We start from the raw sequence: 17633 nt of genomic DNA, 5'->3' as shown, positions 1-17633 counted from the left end.
GTATCTGCTATTGTTGGCATTGAAAAATGTTTCTAGGCTGGGTGTCAGGGCACCCTCTTCTACAAAAACACGGCAGCATTTTGAGCTCAGACTCAAGGACTCTTTTTTTAAAAAAATATAATTGGTATTTATTTATTCATTCATTCATTCATTCATTCATTCATTCATTCATTCATTCATTACATTCGGTTAGCCAGACTCTTACTTGGGACCTGCCGCCCATACCACTGCGGCACCCTGACCTTGGGAGGGAAGCTAAGGCAGAGGTCATCTGGATTTGACCCACCAACGGGTTAAAGACTGGAGGTTCGAAAATAAAAAGACAGGCTTTCCTGGACTAACTTCACCAGTGGGAGAACGTGACCCTCACCTTCTGAGTTATAATGTGAAGCCGTAACGAGGAGACTATGTTCTCAAAATGAAAAACAGAAATAGACCACTTCACATAAATTATTTGCAAGAAACAGAAGTATTAAAATTCTAGGAATATGCCACAAAAATGGGGTTAGCAGCTTCTGTTTTCTTTAAGTATCATCATTGGAGGTACCATTTTTAGGACCAAACACGCCAGTCACCGTGTTGGGAACGATAGGCTGAGACAGTGCCTACCTTTTACCTTGGAACCTTATCCCAGTGAGGCTTTCCTGTAAAAGGGGACTAGTGGCAAGAAGGTGTCAGAGCCAACACTTTAAGACAGCCCCTCACTCCGTTCCCAGCCTCCCCGTATGCCTTTCCATTTTATTTGTGATCTCCGCCACCCTCTTCTGCTGTGGATTCATTATTTGTAATGGCTCAGTGAGGAGGGCGGTTAAGGTGAGTGGGTGTCTCAGGGAGGAAGGAACGTTTGGTTAAGGGGGGTGGTGATCGCAGCCAAAGGGTCTTTCTCTTGTATTCAGAAATCTTAACATAATATGCACAAACCATATTATAATACAATAGCAAATAATTTTTAATTATTTATGAATCCCATTAATTTAAGTATTATGAATCCCATCCCTCATTTAACAAAACAACAATGTGAGTATTTCTAGATTTCCTCCCAAACCTTAACCATATTTTTGTATCATTTTTACATGGTTGCAGTCAGAGTGTGGTTGCCTGAATACCAGGTGTTTTTTCCTAGCGTGATAATCATTTATGCTTATTTTAGAAAGGAGACTCCATTTCCCCTTTCTCTGGGGTGCCTGTTGGCTCAATTGGGAGAGCATGTGACTTTTTTTTTTTTAAAGATTTTGTTTATTTATTTGACAGAGATAGAGATAGCCAGCGAGAGAGGGAACACAAGTAGGGTTAGTGGGAGAGGAAGAAGCAGGCTCATAACGGAGAAGCCTGATGTGGGGCTCGATCCCATAACGCCGGGATCACGCCCTGAGCCGAAGGCAGACAGTCAACCGCTGTGCCACCCAGGCGCCCCGGGAGAGCATGTGACTTTTGATCTCAGGGTCAGGAGTTTGAGCCTCATGGTGGGCGTAGAGTTTACTTAAAAAAAAATTACTCTTTTTTTTTTTTTGGCATTCTATGCCGTGTCTTTAAGAAAACACATCTCAGAAAACCCACTGGCGAGTTATGCCATGTCCGCTAGGGGGGTTCAATTAAGCGTTCAGACCACCATGGGCCTCACTTGGCTCAGATTCACTTAAAAGGATATAGGGCAGGAAACATGGCCTGCCAGCCGGTCAGTGTCCGGCATTTCTCCCCAGTGGTGTCTTTACGAGGGGGCCAGAGGCTAGTCTCATCTCTCAAGGGAAAGCTCAGGTGTAAGGAGACAAGCCCTACCTTGGTGGCCGTGGGTCTGTCTGGCTTAGACGCCCCTCAAGAGCCTTATCTCATGTAGCTCCTGCGAAGCCTTGCTTCCAGGGCCCCCAGCAGGGTCATGCTGAGTTACGAGAGTCATTACATCAGGAGAACCTGAAGCTACGACTTCCTACCAGGTTTATTTATGCAGTTGGCCGATCAGGGATCATTTCAACCATATGCTTTGTTGTCTAGGAACACAGCTAACTTTCTACCTTTATTGGTTTCCGGGGGAACAGAGCTAGAAAATTAGCCCACAGTTAGAGAAGAGGGAGGGTTCTGTTGGAGAATAAAAAGGATTCTGGTAGCCCGGGTTCTTGCTCACAGTTTAATGGGGTAATGGGGTAATTCCTTTCTGTCTTGCTGCTCGTAAAAGGTGACTTTTGGATGCCACTTGAAGGACTTACTGGGATACTGGGAGCATGTCATTTGGAAGAGAACAATTCTTTGAATGAGGACAGAGTTCCTAAGACGTGACTCCTCAAATGAGGCTTCATTTATGTTTCCCCCTCTTTGCTTGTACCTCATCTCCTGGCTGAGAGTAAGAAAGAAGTCATAGCTATGGCTCTCCTCTTGGAACACAAATTAGAGAAAAACACCCTCGAAGGACTCGTTTCATTAAAGGTGATATAAGAATATTCATTCCAAAGAAGCAGTTTCGCTCTATCCCACATTCCATGTGCCAGTGACTGGAACATATAATTTTCCACTTTACCAACAGCAATTAATTAGTTCTAATGACAAAGCAGGCTCTCGAACCTCTAGGCGGAGAGGCAGTGTGGCTACACCCTCTCCCCGTGGAGGACAGCAGTTCTTAGCGATGACGTGATTCCAGAAAGGTCTGTCCTTTGGCTTTCGTTTGGGCCCAGGCTTAGCTTCTGTCTCTCCTGTGTCCCGTTATTCTAGCAGTGCATATGCACTGTGTGGTATCTAGAGTGAGTTCTGGATGAGGCAGGCAACTCCAAATACATTACATGCTGAATAAACGGAAAACTTTTGCAGATGCATATGGAAGCGATTTATTTTGTTTGTGTCAGCACATTAGATTTTAGCCACTTTTCTATGACGAGGTCCTCCAAGATGTGTTATTATGTCTTAACATGATGAATTAAGACTTTCTATAAAAATAATCGGATTTAGATGTCTTTGCTTTAGGAAAGTCCCAAACTGTCAATTCTCAGCTCACAAGCAACAGTGTTTTGCTGACTTTCAGGGTCTGAGATATGTGGCAGCACGTGGCAGGGGCTGCTTGAAAGTCTGCCCTGGGGAGGAGATGCTCTGGCAGAGAGGGAGAGGGCCCCTGCCAGGAAGGTCCGGGGCAGCTTGCGGTCAAGCACTCGGCTGTGCCGGGGAGGGTACAGAGACAAGGAGAAAGGCATGTAGGGAGAGAAGTTTAATACAAAACCAGTGCCAGACGGAGGACATCTGGGGTGCCCTGGAGGGGTGGAACGAGGCCACATGACCTAACCTAATCTGCGTGGGGGGCAGACAGGGTGAGAGACCCAGGAGAACATGTGAACTGAGCCTCCAGGGCTGGACGGGCTTGACCTCCCTGCAAAATGCGGGAACAGAGTTGGCGAAAGACCTAGGATGTTTAGAGCAGGCTGCTCGTTCAGTGAAGGGCCAGTGGCCCATGATGGTCAGAAAGGGTCAGGTGTGATAGGGGCCGTGGACGGGTGATAAGCAGGGACCGAAGGATAGCATCCTTATAGTCTGAAGGTCGTGGGGAGCCACTGAGAAGCTGTTAGGCCGGAGAGCGACATGGGCCAGCTTGCATTTTCGAAAGGCCCGCCAGAGGGATGCATTGGAGGTGGGTGGAAGGGCGGGGCCAGGAGATAGAGGTAGAGCTGAGAGGCCATGGCAGGATCCAGGCAAAAGATGAACTCATCAGCGGCACTGGGAACAGAGAGAAGAGGGTGGATCTGGAAGTATTTATTTGTCGTTGGGTGGTTGTAATGTGTTTTTGCCAAGAATCATTGTTGACAATGATATTTGGATTGACTAGTACTCCCGACATAGCCCAGATTTTGTTTTGTTTTTGTTTGTTTGGTTTTTTAAAATCGGGTTAAACAGGTCTGTGTGGGCAAGCCTGAGGATCAGACTGTTACCCTCTTGTGTAGCTTCACGGGGGTCGAGACCCACCAGGCCTTGAGATTCCAGCGTAGCAGAGAGAAGAACCCAGGTCCAGAGGTGGCAAGGGTCACAGGGAGGGGGCAGGTGCTGCAGTTGCTTGGAGAAGGGAGGTAGAGTCGAGAGCCAGCAGAGCCTGGCAATGACCTCTCTTTTCCCCTATTTGCTCTGGGACCATACACTCTGGCTCAGCTAGAAAGCCAGCTGCTCTCGTCAGCATCTTCCTGAGAGACGATGACAGTCCCCGCATCTGTCTCTGAGCCACCACCAGAAGCCCAGATGCCAGCAGCTTCCACAGGGGGTCTAGGGGGAGGTCACAGATGCTTTCCCTGGCAGCACGGGTGGGAGCACAGCTTAGATATGGTGGAGGAACAAAGGTTTTGGTGGTAAGTGGATTGAGGGAGGTCTGCACTGGTGCCTCCTGGAGACAGGCATTTAGGCAGAGGAGGGGTGATTCGTCCTGTGGGTCAGAACTGTCTGGGAAGAGCAGCCGTTGGTTTGTAGGGTGCTTTCTTTCTTTTTCTTTTTTTTTTTTTTAAAGATTTTATTTATTTATTTGACAGAGATAGAGACAGCCAGTGAGAGAGGGAACACAAGCAGGGGGAGTGGGAGAGGAAGAAGCAGACTCCTAGCGGAGGAGCCTGATGTGGGGCTCGATCCCAGAACGCCGGGATCACGCCCTGAGCCGAAGGCAGATGCTTAACCGCTGTGCCACCCAGGCGCCCCTGTAGGGTGCTTTCTAAGTTGGCTGTTTTCAGTAGAGAACTACCTGGAGACTGGCACCAAGCAGACTCGGCGGCAGATCTGTTAGCTGGTGTGATATGTTCTCAACTTGCTGGACGTTGGTTTTCACAAAACTTTTCTGGAATATTCAAATCACACTTCTATACTCATAACACTTCTGTCTGTGTTGTGTGAGTCTGTCCGACCAGCTGAGGGGTATCTGGAAGAGAACCTCCCCCTGTCACAAGGCCTTTAAAGTGTAGAAGGTACCACAGCAGTCCGGAGGCTTCAGCTACTTGGGGTAAGGTGCGGTATTACAGTTAGTTATGAAGGGTTTTAGTCTAGTATGACAACAAACTATTGTCAAAGAAAAGGAAAAAGCTTCAAAAAATTTTTGGAATTTTTGTTTTGTGTATTTGGTGTTCAGCTCCAGTGTTTATAACTCAAAAATTCTGATTTTGGGGGGGACTAAAAGGAAACAGCTAGAACTTTCTGGGCTTATACTTATTTTGGGGGAAGCTCAGAACAGTGTCCTCAGTGAGTTTTTTTCAATATCGAAGAGTTCATGTCAGAGCACGGTTTATTAGTGCTTTTTGAGCTCCTTTATTTCTTATTTAATCCTTCCGTCTATCATTCTAAACAAGAACCAAGAAACTAGGCATTGGCATCTTGAATTTGTGATCTTCGGATCTATTGCTCCTTTAAATATGCTGAGGAAAGCAAGAAATAGGTTATTAAAAACCTTCATTCTCAAATGTTCACCCTTCACTTCCTGAACATGGGATTTTTGAGAAACGTCATTGGTTCTGACGGTGCCCGTTTAGAATGTGTGATAATTCGGACGTGCCAAGCTGACACGAAACTACGCTTTCTGTAACAACTTCGCTAAGCCGGTTCCTAGTGTCAGTGATGGAACTGTGCCGCCTCTCTCAGGGTGAAGGCCATTTCTAGTCCCCATTTTCAGTGGTGATATTTGCCTTAAGAGATAAGCATCTAAAACTTCAAAGAATTTTTACCTATTTGCTTAAAATTTGCTAAAGGTAGAGACTCAGTCTCTTCTCTTGCCGAGAGTTCCTAAAAATGTTCCAAGAAAAAAAAATCCACTGTTCTTTTAAAATGTTTTATAAGTGAGTCATTTAATCCCCTCTGGGCAAATTAATGAGGTCTGATCAATGTTAGTGTCAGTACTTATCACTGACGAACTCCTACAGATTCCATTTTCTCCCCTAAACTATAAATTATGCTGTGATATCTGTTCTACTGTCTGTCCTTATTTCAAGGAGACAGATTTTATGCTGAAAGCTGTATATTTTTCTATTTTAGACCTTGAATACTCATGAAAGTTTAAAATAAAGCAACTTAATTAAGCTTCTCGTAATGTAAGCAGAGCCCACTGGATGACATTCTCAAGGGTCTAAGATGGAAGCAGCCCCAGAAGTGTGCACGGTGGCCCCACCTTAAGGAAGATATTAGGTTTTAAGTGCAAGATGTAAATGCTTCTCTTTATCCATTATTGGGGGGGGGGGACTGACAAAGAATGGAATCATAAACTAGGTGGAAACCCATCCCTTCCAATTGATGCTTCATTTTTATAAGGAGAAAAAACTATCCTTCTATTACCTCGTTTGTCGTTAATTTGGTAGGTCTTTCCAAGCCATGAGTCACCGCTGTGGGGAACAGCTCCTACCTTGTTTTATCCTGTCTGCAAAAGCGAATATGTCGGGTGGGTGGTTTCAAAAGTCCCCGATCGTGGCTGTTTTATAGCTAGCGGCCCACTGCTGCTCAAACCTCACAGCTTCTCTCCTCCCCAGGCATGACGGAGATGGTGCGTAAAATTACTCTGAGCAGAGCCGTGAGAATTATGCAGCATCTTTTTCCCGAGGAGTACAACTTCTACCCTCGCTCATGGATTCTGCCCGACGAGTTCCAGCTCTTTGTCGCTCAGGTAGACGGCACTCCGTCCCCGTGACCCTTGACTTATGTTATGGTTGCCACTGCGTCCTGGGAGCTGGGTCCTGGGTCCTGTGTGCTGCGAGCTGGGGTAGGAGTGGGGGGGGGGGTCCCCGGGAAGCTGTGACTAGCCACGGGAGTGTCCCCACAGTACCCCGTGGGTGTCGGCAGCGATCAAGGAGCTGGAAGTGAATAGGCAGGGTGACAGGTAGGTAAACTGAAGAAGGGTGTCTTGACTTGAGGAGACTGGCCTGAAGCTGGTATTGGGAGCGGGGCCATGGAGCCGGTGTTTGGAAAGCGAGGGAGACAGGGCTGGGGCAGGTGGCTCAGCCTGGAAGCAGATTGGGGCTGTTTGGGTGAATGTAGGGTGTGGGTTCCCCAGCATCCAGTGGTATGAAATGTGGGAGGTCGGGCTCTGTTTCAAGGCCAGGGAGGAGGTCCGACACACTGTGGAGGTGAGGAACCTTGTCAGTGTCCTGCTTTAAATCTGTTCCAGAATTAATGTTCAAATCACACACTCCATATCAAAACAAGATGTTTGAGCATGAAATACTTTGGAGCCTTCACCACTGATTGTGAAACAGTACCCGTAGGGAAGCTGAACTGAGGATTGCCATCCTTCATTTAGGACCCCCTCTCAAATCCTCTGCCAGTGGGTTCCATGGTCCAGGCCATACCTCTGAGGGTAACTGCACAAATAATGCCCATCTTATTGTGATAGGGTTAATACCATTTACTGGCCCTACTGTGCTCCAGGCATTGTGCCAGAAGCTTCAGGTATTTCTTTCAGTCCTCACAGCAGTCTGGTCAAGTTGGTTGTATTATTAATCCCATTTTGTGGATAAGGAAACAGACTTTGATAAGCAAGGTGACTTGCTGGAGAAGTGGGATTTAAACTTAGAGCTGATTTCAAGGCCTATGCATTTTTTAAAAGATTTTATTTATTTATTTGAGAGAGAGGGATAGAGAGAGAGTATGAGCAGGGTGGGAGGAGAGGCAGAGAGAGAAGCACACTCCCCGCTGAGCAGGAAACCCAATGCGGGGCTCGATCCCAGGACCCTGACATCATGACCTGAGCTGAAAGCAGACTCTTAACCCACTGAGCCACCCAGGTGCCCTAAGGCCTTTGCTTTTTATAAGCTGTCTTATTGCCTGCGTGTTGTTTTGGTTTTAATAGCAAATGATCAAACTTGTAATGAAATAATGATTTATGAAGCACAAAAAAAGCTTGGAGTGGTCGTTTTTTAAAAGGAAACTCTCTATGGGGTGGTGGTCATGTGGGTTCATACATTTCTTAAAATTCATCCAATTATTAACCTACAATGAATGCATTTTATTGCATGCAAATTATGCTTCAATAAAGTTAATTTTAAAAAATAAACTCTCAGCAGCTCCCCATACTCACCCCTCAACTTCCCACTTCGGTGGCTCTGCTCGCGTCCTTGTCCCTGTGTGGAATATCTTTCTGTCCCATTTCCACAACTCTACATCTAACTATTCTGTGACTTTAAATGAGACGCCTACCAACTGTGCCTTCAAAATCAGATATGTGAGAACTTTTCCATCAACCCCCAAGTTCCTCTGTGCCCCCTTGCAGTCCATTCCCTCAACTCCCCCAGCCCAGGCGACCTCTGGTCTGCATTCTCATTATAGATTCCTTTTGCTTGTTCGAGAAATTCATATAAACAGAATCATATATATAGATTTTTGAGTCTTTTTCTTTCAGGATTCTATTTTTGAGATTCACCCATGTTTGTTGTATACAGTAGCCGTTTGTGTTTTTATTGGTGAGTAATATTCCATTAAATGAATTTGCTTCTCCATTTCCCACTTGATGGGCGTCTGGGCCATCCCCAGTTCGGGGATTTTGTAAATAAAACTGTCATGACTGGGGCGCCTGGGTGGCACAGCGGTTAAGCATCTGCCTTCAGCTCAGGGCGTGATCCCGGCGTTCTGGGATCGAGCCCCACATCAGGCTCTTCCGCTATGAGCCTGCTTCTTCCTCTCCCACTCCCCCTGCTTGTGTTCCCTCTCTCGCTGGCTGTCTCTATCTCTGTCGAATAAATAAATAAAATCTTTAAAAAAAAAAAACTGTCATGACTGATGGCATGCAAGTCATCTTGTGAATAGATGTTTTCACTTCTCTTGGGTCATACCTACGAGTGGAATTTTTGGGTCACCTGGTATACGTATGTTTAACTTAGAAGAACTTGACGAACTTTTCCCCGAAGTGGTTGTACACCGTCACCAGCAGCGTGCGGGTCCTGTTTGTGCCACTGGGCCTGGAATTGTTGTGGTCAGTCTTTTGAATTTCAGACACTCCGGGAGATGTGTAGTTGCCCATCTCCATGGTTTTAATTTACGCCTCCCCGAGGACCAGGTGTGGAGCATCTTTTCATATGCTTTTTGGCCATTCGAGTATCTTCTTTTGCCAAGTGTACATTCAAACTTCGGCTCATTTCTCTGAGGATTTTATTTTTAAGGTGTAGGTTCTTTATATGCTCTGCGTACAAGTCTTTTGTACGTGTATTGTGAATATTTTCTCCCTCTAAACGTTCCACGTTTCAACTCTGCCTTCTGAGGAATAAAAGTTTTTCATTTTGGTGAAGTTGAACTTACCATTTTTTCTTTTACAGTTTGTCTTTTTGTGTGATACCTAAGGCTTCTTTGCCCAATTAAAGGTGGTGAAGATTTTATACTTTATTTCTAGGGGTTTGTTAGTTTTAGTGTTTACATTTAGGTTTATGATTCATTTCAGCTTAGTTTCTGTGTACGGCATGAGATCGGGGTTTACTTTGTTCCATAGGGATATTCAGTTGTTCGGGTATAAGGATGATTGGTTCCCTCGTTGAATTAAGTACCTTGGCAGCCTTATTGAAAACCAGTTGACTGTATGTGTTTCGTCTGTTTCTGGAGTCTGTTTTGTTCCATTTGTCTGTATGTTTACTCTTAGGCTAATACTGCATTTTATCTTGATTGCTCTAAGTCAGAGTCAGTCTGGAAATCAGGGAGTGCAAGTCTTCCCACTTTGTTTATCGTCATAATTGTTTTGGTTATTATAGGGCTGTTGCGTTTCCATATCAGTTTTGTAACCAGTTTGCCCATTTCTACAAAGAAGCCCACTGGGACTTTGATTGGGATTGTTCTGACTCTACAGATCAGTTTGGAGACAGTGGACATCTTACCAGGGTCGACTCATCTAGTCCATAAATTTTAGCTCCATTTATTTATATCTTCCTTCATTAATCTCAGCAATGTAAGGAGTTTTTTATGCTATTGTAAGTGGTATTTTTTGAATTGCATCTTCCTGTTGTTTGTTGCTGGTGTATAGACATCCAGCTGACTTTTCATTTTTGAACTTGTATCAGATGACCTTGCTTAGTTCCCTTATTAGTTCTACAAGTTCTTGTTTTGTAGATTTGTTAGGATTTTCTAGGTATGCAATTAATTCACTTGTGAATTAATACATTTCGTTTCTTCCTTTCTAATCTTACATGCCTTTTATTTATTTTATTTTTCCTTAGTAAACTGCACTGGGCTAGGATCTCCAATACAATTGAGTTAGAAGTAATTGGAGGGGACATTTTTGCCTCATTCCCAATGTTAGGGGGCAAGCATACAGCTTGTCACTGTTACATGTGGTGTTAGCTATAGGTTGTTCATAGATGCCCTTTATCAGGTTGAGGAAGGTGTCTTCTATAGTTTGCAGAAGTTTTTCATCATGAATGGGTGCTTAATCTTGTCAAATACTTTTCAGCATCTGTTAAGATGATATGATTTTTCTCTTTATTTTGATACTACAGTGAACCACCAATTCATATTTTAAATATTAAGCTAACTTTGCATTCCTGTTACAAATCTTATATGGTTAGGGCGCATTATCCTTTTTAAATACTGCTAAACTGTATTTGCTTATATTTAGGAATTTTTGTGTCGTTGTTCATGAGAGATATTGGTGTGTGATGTCTTTGGTCTTCGTATCAGGCAATCCTTATTAAATGAGTTAGCAAATACGTCTTTACTGTTTTGAAAATTTTATATAAGATTGGTATTATTTCTTTCTTAAATGCTTGCTAGAACACCCTATTGAAAGTATTGGGGCATGGAGCTTTCTGGGAACATTTTAAATTACAAATTAATTTTTTAATACATATAGGTAATTTGTTTCTTTTAAGGAATTAATCCATTTTATCTGAGTTGTCCAAATTACTGATGAAAGTTTTGAAAAACAGTATTTCTTTATTTTTTAATGTCGATGAGAATTGTTGTTAGCTTGATGATTTGGCTCCATTAGAAGGTAACTTCCCTTGTCCTGAAATCTACTAAGCTTTCTTTGGCTTAGTATTTGCACAGTGTATCTTTGTACCATTCTTTTACTTTTAACCTATTTGCATTTTTAAAGATTGCTTCTTGTTGACATCATGTAATTGGGTTATGGTCTTTGATGCAGTTTGACAATCCCTGCCTTTTAGTTGGTATGTTTGGTCCACTTAAATTTAATGCGATCATCAATATTGTTGGTTTCAAGTGTACTGTCTTCCTATGTCTTTACCATTTATTCTGTATGTTTGGATTAATGGAGTATTTTTAGTGTTTTATTTTATCTCCTCTTTAGACTTACCAGCTATGCCTCTTTTAAAAATGTTTTTAGTTTTTGTCTTAGCCCTAGAATCTCTAGGGCTTACAGCGCATCTTTACTTGTCATATTTACCTTTAAGCATTACATACTTCAGGTAAAGTATAAGCGCTTCACAACAGTATACCTTTATTCCCATCCTCGTCCTTTACGGTATTATCATATAGTTGCTTCTATGTTATAAACCCCACAATACAGTATTTTTATTTTTGTGTTGAAAAGTCAATTACCTTCTAAAAAAACTGAAAAATGAGCATGTTTGTCTTGTATACTCACCTATACATTTGCATTTCCAGTACTCTGCGTTCCTTCGAGTAGCTCTTGGATTCCATCTGGGAATTATTTTCCTTCCACTTGAAGAATTTTTTTAAACATATTTTTTTATAGTACAGATCTGCTGTTCTCCCAGCTTTTGTTTGAAAATGTCTTTATTTTACCTTCAGTTCTGAAACTGTTTGAAACTGTTTCGAAATAATTACTACTTACAAAAGATTGCAAAAATAGTATACAGAAAGAGCTCCCATGTTCCCTTCATTTAGCTTCCCCTAATGTTAACGTCTTATACAACTACTGAAGCTGGGCAATTAACATTGATACAATGTTACTTAATAATCTATGCACCTTATTTGCATTTTTCTATTGTCCCGCTAATGTCTTTTTTTCCTGGTTCAGGATCTACTCCATGTTTACTCATTGTATTTAGTTGTCATTTCTCCTTAGTCTCCTCTGAGTTGTAACAGTTCTTCAGTCTATCTTTGTCTTTCATGACCTTGAAGAGTACTGGTCAGTCCATTTTTTTAGAATGTCCCTCAATTTGGTTTTGTCTGATTTTTTCATGATTAGATTCAGATTACACATGTTTCGTAAAGTGATGTTGTGACCTTCTCAGTGCAGCATATCAGGGGGCACATGATGTCAAGATGTCTTATTTCTGGTGATGTCAACTTTGATCACTTAGTTAAGGTCGCTTCTGTTAGGTTTCTCCATAAAAAGTTACTGTTTTTCCTTTGTAAGTTCAGTATCTTGTGGGGACATATTTTGAGACTATGTAGATAGCCTATTTGTCTCATTTTTTTTTAAAAAAAGCTTTAATTAAGATAAAATTGAAGTACAATAAACTGCAAATATTTCAGGTGTGCAGTTTGATATGTTTTGATGTATGTAAAAGCCCACGAAACCGTTACCACAGTCAAGATAATGAACGTATCCGTCATCCCGGGTTCTTCATGTCCCTTTGTAATCCTTCCTTTCTTCCTCTCCCTTCCCTCTACCTCCCATCACCAGGCAACTATGGATCTGCTTTTTATCAAGACTAGTTTGCACTTTCTAGAATTTTATATAAATGGAATAATATAGCAGGGACTCTTATTTTTTCCTTAAATTTTTGTTGTTGTTGTTTTGGCTTCTTTCACTCAATATAATTATTTTGAGATTCATCCATGTTGTAATATTCATCAACAATTCATGTGTTTTTATTATTGAGGAGTGTTCCATTGAATGTATATCCCACCGTTTGCTTATACCTTCAGCTACTGCTGGATATTTAGATTGATTCCAGTTTTGGCCTATTACAAATAAAGATACTATGACTATCCATGTCTGAGTCTTTGTGTGGACATATGATTTCACTTCTTTTGAGTAAATTCTTAAGAATGGAGTGTCTGGATCATATAGTAGGTGTCTATTTGATGTTGAAGATAGTACCAGTTGTTTTCCAAAGTGGTTGTGCCATTTTATATTCCCATCAGCCACGTATAAGCATTTTAGTTCTTCTGCATCCTTGCCAACACTTGGTAGTAGTCAGTCTTTTCAATTTTAGCTATTCTAATAGGTATGTAGCCTTTTCTTATTATTTAGTTTGTATTTCCCTAGTTATTAATGATTTTGAACATCTTTTCATGTGCTTTACCATCTGAATTTTTTTTAATTAAAAAAAATTTTTTTTCCAAATGCATTCTTTAATGAAATAAATTTATTTATATCTTGTGTCCATTTAAAAAAATGAGTATTTGTATTATTGAGTTTCAAGAGTTATTTATCTATTTTGAATATAGGTATTTATTAGGTGTATCAATTACAAATATTTTCTTCCAGTCTGTGCCTCATCTTTTCATTGTCTTAACAGTATCTTTTGAGAATCAAATTTTTCATTCTGATGTAAGTCCAATTTATCAATTTGTTCTTTTATGAATCATGCTTTTGGTGTTATACATAAGAACCTTTACCTAACCCAAACTGACAAAGATGTTTCATGTTTTTGTCTAGAAATTTTATGGTTTTAAGTTTAGATCTATGATTTGTTTGAGTTAATTTTTGAATGTGATGTGAGGTATGGATTGAAGTTAACCTTTTTTGGACATAGATATCCAGTTGTTTCAGAAACATTTGATGAACATATTAACCTTTCTCTCCCAAATTGCTTTTGCAATTATGTTGAAAATAATTGTTCAAGTATGGGTGGGTGTTTCTGACATCTTTATTCTATTCCATTGATGTATTTGTCTATTTTTATGCTAATACTTCACTGTCGTAGTTACTGTAGCTTTGCAATAAGTCTTGAAATCAGGTAATATAAGTCCTCCAACTTTGTCATTTTTTTCAGAGTTGTCTAGGCTATTATAGTCTTTTGATCTGCCATGTGAATTTTAGAATCAGCTTATCAATCTATGAAAAAGCCTGCTGGGATTTTCATTAGGATTGCATTGAATCTACATTTCACTTTAGGTAGAATCAACATCTTAACAACATTGAGTTTCTGATATATAATGTATATCTCTCTTTTTATTTTATAGGTAATGTGATATATATCTCTCCTTTTATTTAGGTCTTCCTTAATTTCATTGGGCAATGTCTGTTAGTTTTTAGTGCATAGGTCTTTCACATCTTTTGTCAAGTTTATTTCTAAGTATTTCAAATTTTTTATAAATTGGCAATGTTGTATTTTAAAAGTTCAATATCTAGTTGTTTATTTTGATTATGTAGAAATACAGTTGACTCTTATATATTGATCTTGTATCCTGAAACCTTGCTAAACTCAGTAGTTTCAGTAGCTTATTTTGTAGATTCCACTGGATTTTCTGTATAGACCATCATGTCCTCATGATTTCTTACTTTCCAATTAGCCCTTTATTTCGTTTTCTTAACTTATTGCATTGGCTAGAACCTCCATATAATGTTGAATAGAAGTGATGAGAGAAGACGTCCTAGGCCTGTTCTTGATCTTTGGGGATAAGCCTTTAGCTTTTCATCATTAAGTGTGGGTTACTTGCAGATTTCTTGTAGATGCTCTTTATTACATTGATGAAGTTCCCGTCTGTTCCTTGTTTCCATGATTCTTGTTTTGTTTTTAATTAGAAATGGGTGTTGGGTTTTGTTACATACTTTTCTTAAGTCTATTGAGATGATCATATGGATTTTCTTTTTTTTTTTTTAAGATTTTATTTATTTATTTGACAGAGAGAGAGACAGCGAGAGAGGGAATGCAAGCAGGGGGAGTGGGAGAGGGAGAAGCAGGCATCCTGCTGAGCAGGAAGCCCGATGCAGGGCTCAATCCCAGGACCCTGGGATCATGACCTGAGCCGAAGGCAGCCGCTTAATGACTGAGCCACCCAGGCACCCCGATATGGATTTTCTTTTTTAGTTTATTAATATGATGAATAATATTGATTGATTTTTAAATATCAAATAAACTTTGCATTGCATTCCTTAGATAAATCCCACTTGGGCATGATATATTATCCTCTTTATATATTGTTGGATTTGATTTTCTAAAATTTTTTTTAAGAATGTGTGCATCTATATTCATGAGGGATATTGTTCTGTAGTTTTCTTTCTTTTCTTTTTTTTTGCAATGTCTTTGCCTGATTTTGCTATCAGGGTAATGCTAGTCACATAGAATAAGTTGGAAGTATTCTCTACTCTTAAAGTTTCTGAAAGAGTGTATAGAACTGGTATTACTTCTTTCTTAAATATTTGGTAAAACTCACCAGTGAAGTCATGTGGACCTGATGGTTCTTTATGGGAGGGTGTTAACTGAAATTTCAATTTCTTTCACAGATATAGACTATTTATATTTTCTATTTCTTCTTGGATGAAACTTGGTAGTTGTTCCTTCAATGAATTTGTCCATTTTTGCATTCCTACAAATATTCTTGAACTTTGTTATGAGATCCAATTAAGTTATGTGGAAATAGATTTGGGTCTTGTTTTTAAGGTTTGTCAGGCAGGACTGGAGCAGTGTTTAGTCCAACCAAATTATTCCTTACTACTGAGGCAAGAATCTTATGTGTACTTCACCTGATGCTCCAGGAACCATGGTGTTTTCTAGTCTGGCTGGTGAGAATGGATGCTATTCCAGGCTGTGTGTGAGCACCAGGCATTGCTACCTCTAGTCCTTTTGGGTGGTTCTTTCCTTGGCTTCAGGTAGTTTCCTCAGAATCACTCACTGATTTGTACTCAGCTAAATACTAATGGGAGACCCTCTGTGGCTCTCCAGAGTCCTCTCTTTGTGAAGAAATCTCCTTTCCAGGAGTCCATCCTGAGAACGCTAGCTATCTTAGTCACCCTGACTGACAATTCCTTTTCCTCAGCTCAGGGGGTCTACTGGGCTGGAATCTTTCTCCGGGCAGTAAACTGGGGCAGTCACAGGGCTCACATCATTTGATTCTCGTCTCTCAGGAATCATTGTCCTTTTCTGCCTGATGTCCAGTGCCTCCAAAACCATTCTTAATACACTTTATTTTGTGGTTGCTTCAGATGGGAAGGTAAATCTAGTTTCTGTCAGTACATCTTGGCTGGAAGTGGAAGTCCTCTGACTTCCAATAGCAACACTTACTATTTTTTTACTGGGGTTGCCTAATTTAAAATTCTTCAGCAATCCAAATAGGGTTCTTCTCTTATTCATAGGAAAGGAAAGTGAGGCACAGAGAGGTTAGGTGATTTTGTCAAGGTAATGCAGCTTGGAAGACTAGCTCCAGAGTCAACTTTCTGTGCTATACTATGGGAGGAAATTTGAATAGATGTGTGGATACAGAACTATTCCAGAGAAAGGAGTAAAACTTTGCTGGTAATGAGAGGGTTAATCAGGATAGAGGGCAGATGGCATAGAGGGAGGGGGAAGGCTTCCTGGTAGAGGTGATATCTGATTTGATTTTGAAATAATGAGCTTGCCTTGTAGACTAACCGAAGAAGAGCATTCCAGTCGAGATCAGTAGCTTGTGCAAAGGTGCATAGAGGTGAAATAGTGTGACATATTGGAATGATAAGGAGTTGGGTGTTACTGGAGTTTAAAAGAAGAGGGTTTGACAGTAGATGAGGTTAGAGAAGTAGAGGCCAGATCAGGGAGGGCCTTGAATGCCAGATTAACAGGAGGAAGCCATGAGAGGGTTAGGTGGAGGATGGGGAGGCAGGGGTTGCCTCTGGTGGGGTAAAGGCAGGATTGGGGAGGGCAGGGGAGTGAGACCTGTGGAAAGGCTGCCCAGCTTGGCCAGGTGACAGAGATGCTGAGGCTCGTCCTGAGACACTAAGATACGAGTCTTATGCAGAGAGGGGCCAGGCACGCAGCATATTTAGAAGGGAAAATCTGCAGGACTCTGCGACAGATCAGAGAGGGACGTGGGGAGAAGGCGGAACTGACACTTTCAGAAATCTGGTGGGGGTGCCGTTTGCTAAGATTCCGGAGAGAAGGAGGAGCAGGTTTGGTGGAGAGGATGGAAAGCGGAGCTGGTGCTTGGCTTTCTGACGGTAGCTGTTCAGAGGGACTGTCATCAGTGAAATGGGAGGCAGGTCAGGTGATTGAAGGGACTCTTTCTGTTTGAGCATTGGAATTCCTGAACCGTCAAAGCCCATTCGATTGGTGCTACAAGTACTTCGAACTGGGTAGTTCCCTAGTACAAAGGAGCATTTCTTTGTCTCTAAGACATTCATCTAGAATCTGCTGACTCGGAGCCTGGCACAGGCAGAATGAGACTATGGAAACCCTACCCTAGTCGCTTGCTGGAAAGCCCGGCCCATACTAATTCTTCATGGGACCTCTAGTGAGCCCCATCCTCCAGCCCCAGTTCTCCATCTGTTGAGTGGGGAAGTGATCCGAACCTCCGAGTGTTTGTGCACATCCAGTGAGTATTTGATGACGAAATGCTTTATTAGCTTCGAACCTAATTAAACCCATGTGGCATTCTTATTTTTAATATATCCTTGGTTTTAATACAAAACCATGCACTCATATTAAGAATTCAAAGAATATAGGGACATGTAAAGAGTGAAAAAAAATCCCCACTCATTAGATTATTCGAACACTAGTGTGTATCCTTCCAGCTTTTTCCTACATATGAACAAATATACACCCTAACACTCGCAGCTCTTTTTCTTTAAAGAAATGGCATGATCCCCTGCTCTCTGT

The 17633-nt window shown here is 41.4% G+C and overlaps 1 protein-coding gene across 1 annotated transcript in view; it reads left to right on the top strand.

Moving 5' to 3' along the window:
• The window catches only part of TTLL11 (tubulin tyrosine ligase like 11), a 222707-nt gene that overhangs the window by 46992 nt on the left and 158082 nt on the right, over positions 1-17633 (top strand). The window contains exon 3 of the mRNA XM_040631834.1: positions 6459-6592. Coding sequence (XP_040487768.1) covers positions 6459-6592 — 134 coding nt within the window. The remainder of the gene's footprint in view (positions 1-6458; positions 6593-17633) is intronic.

Source organism: Ursus maritimus, unplaced genomic scaffold (genome assembly GCF_017311325.1).
Source record: "Ursus maritimus isolate PB19 unplaced genomic scaffold, ASM1731132v1 scaffold_17, whole genome shotgun sequence".
In the NCBI taxonomy this organism is placed as follows: Eukaryota; Metazoa; Chordata; class Mammalia; order Carnivora; family Ursidae; genus Ursus; species Ursus maritimus.
Note: the sequence above shows the minus strand (reverse complement) of the source record. Positions and strands in the feature narration are given on the sequence as shown.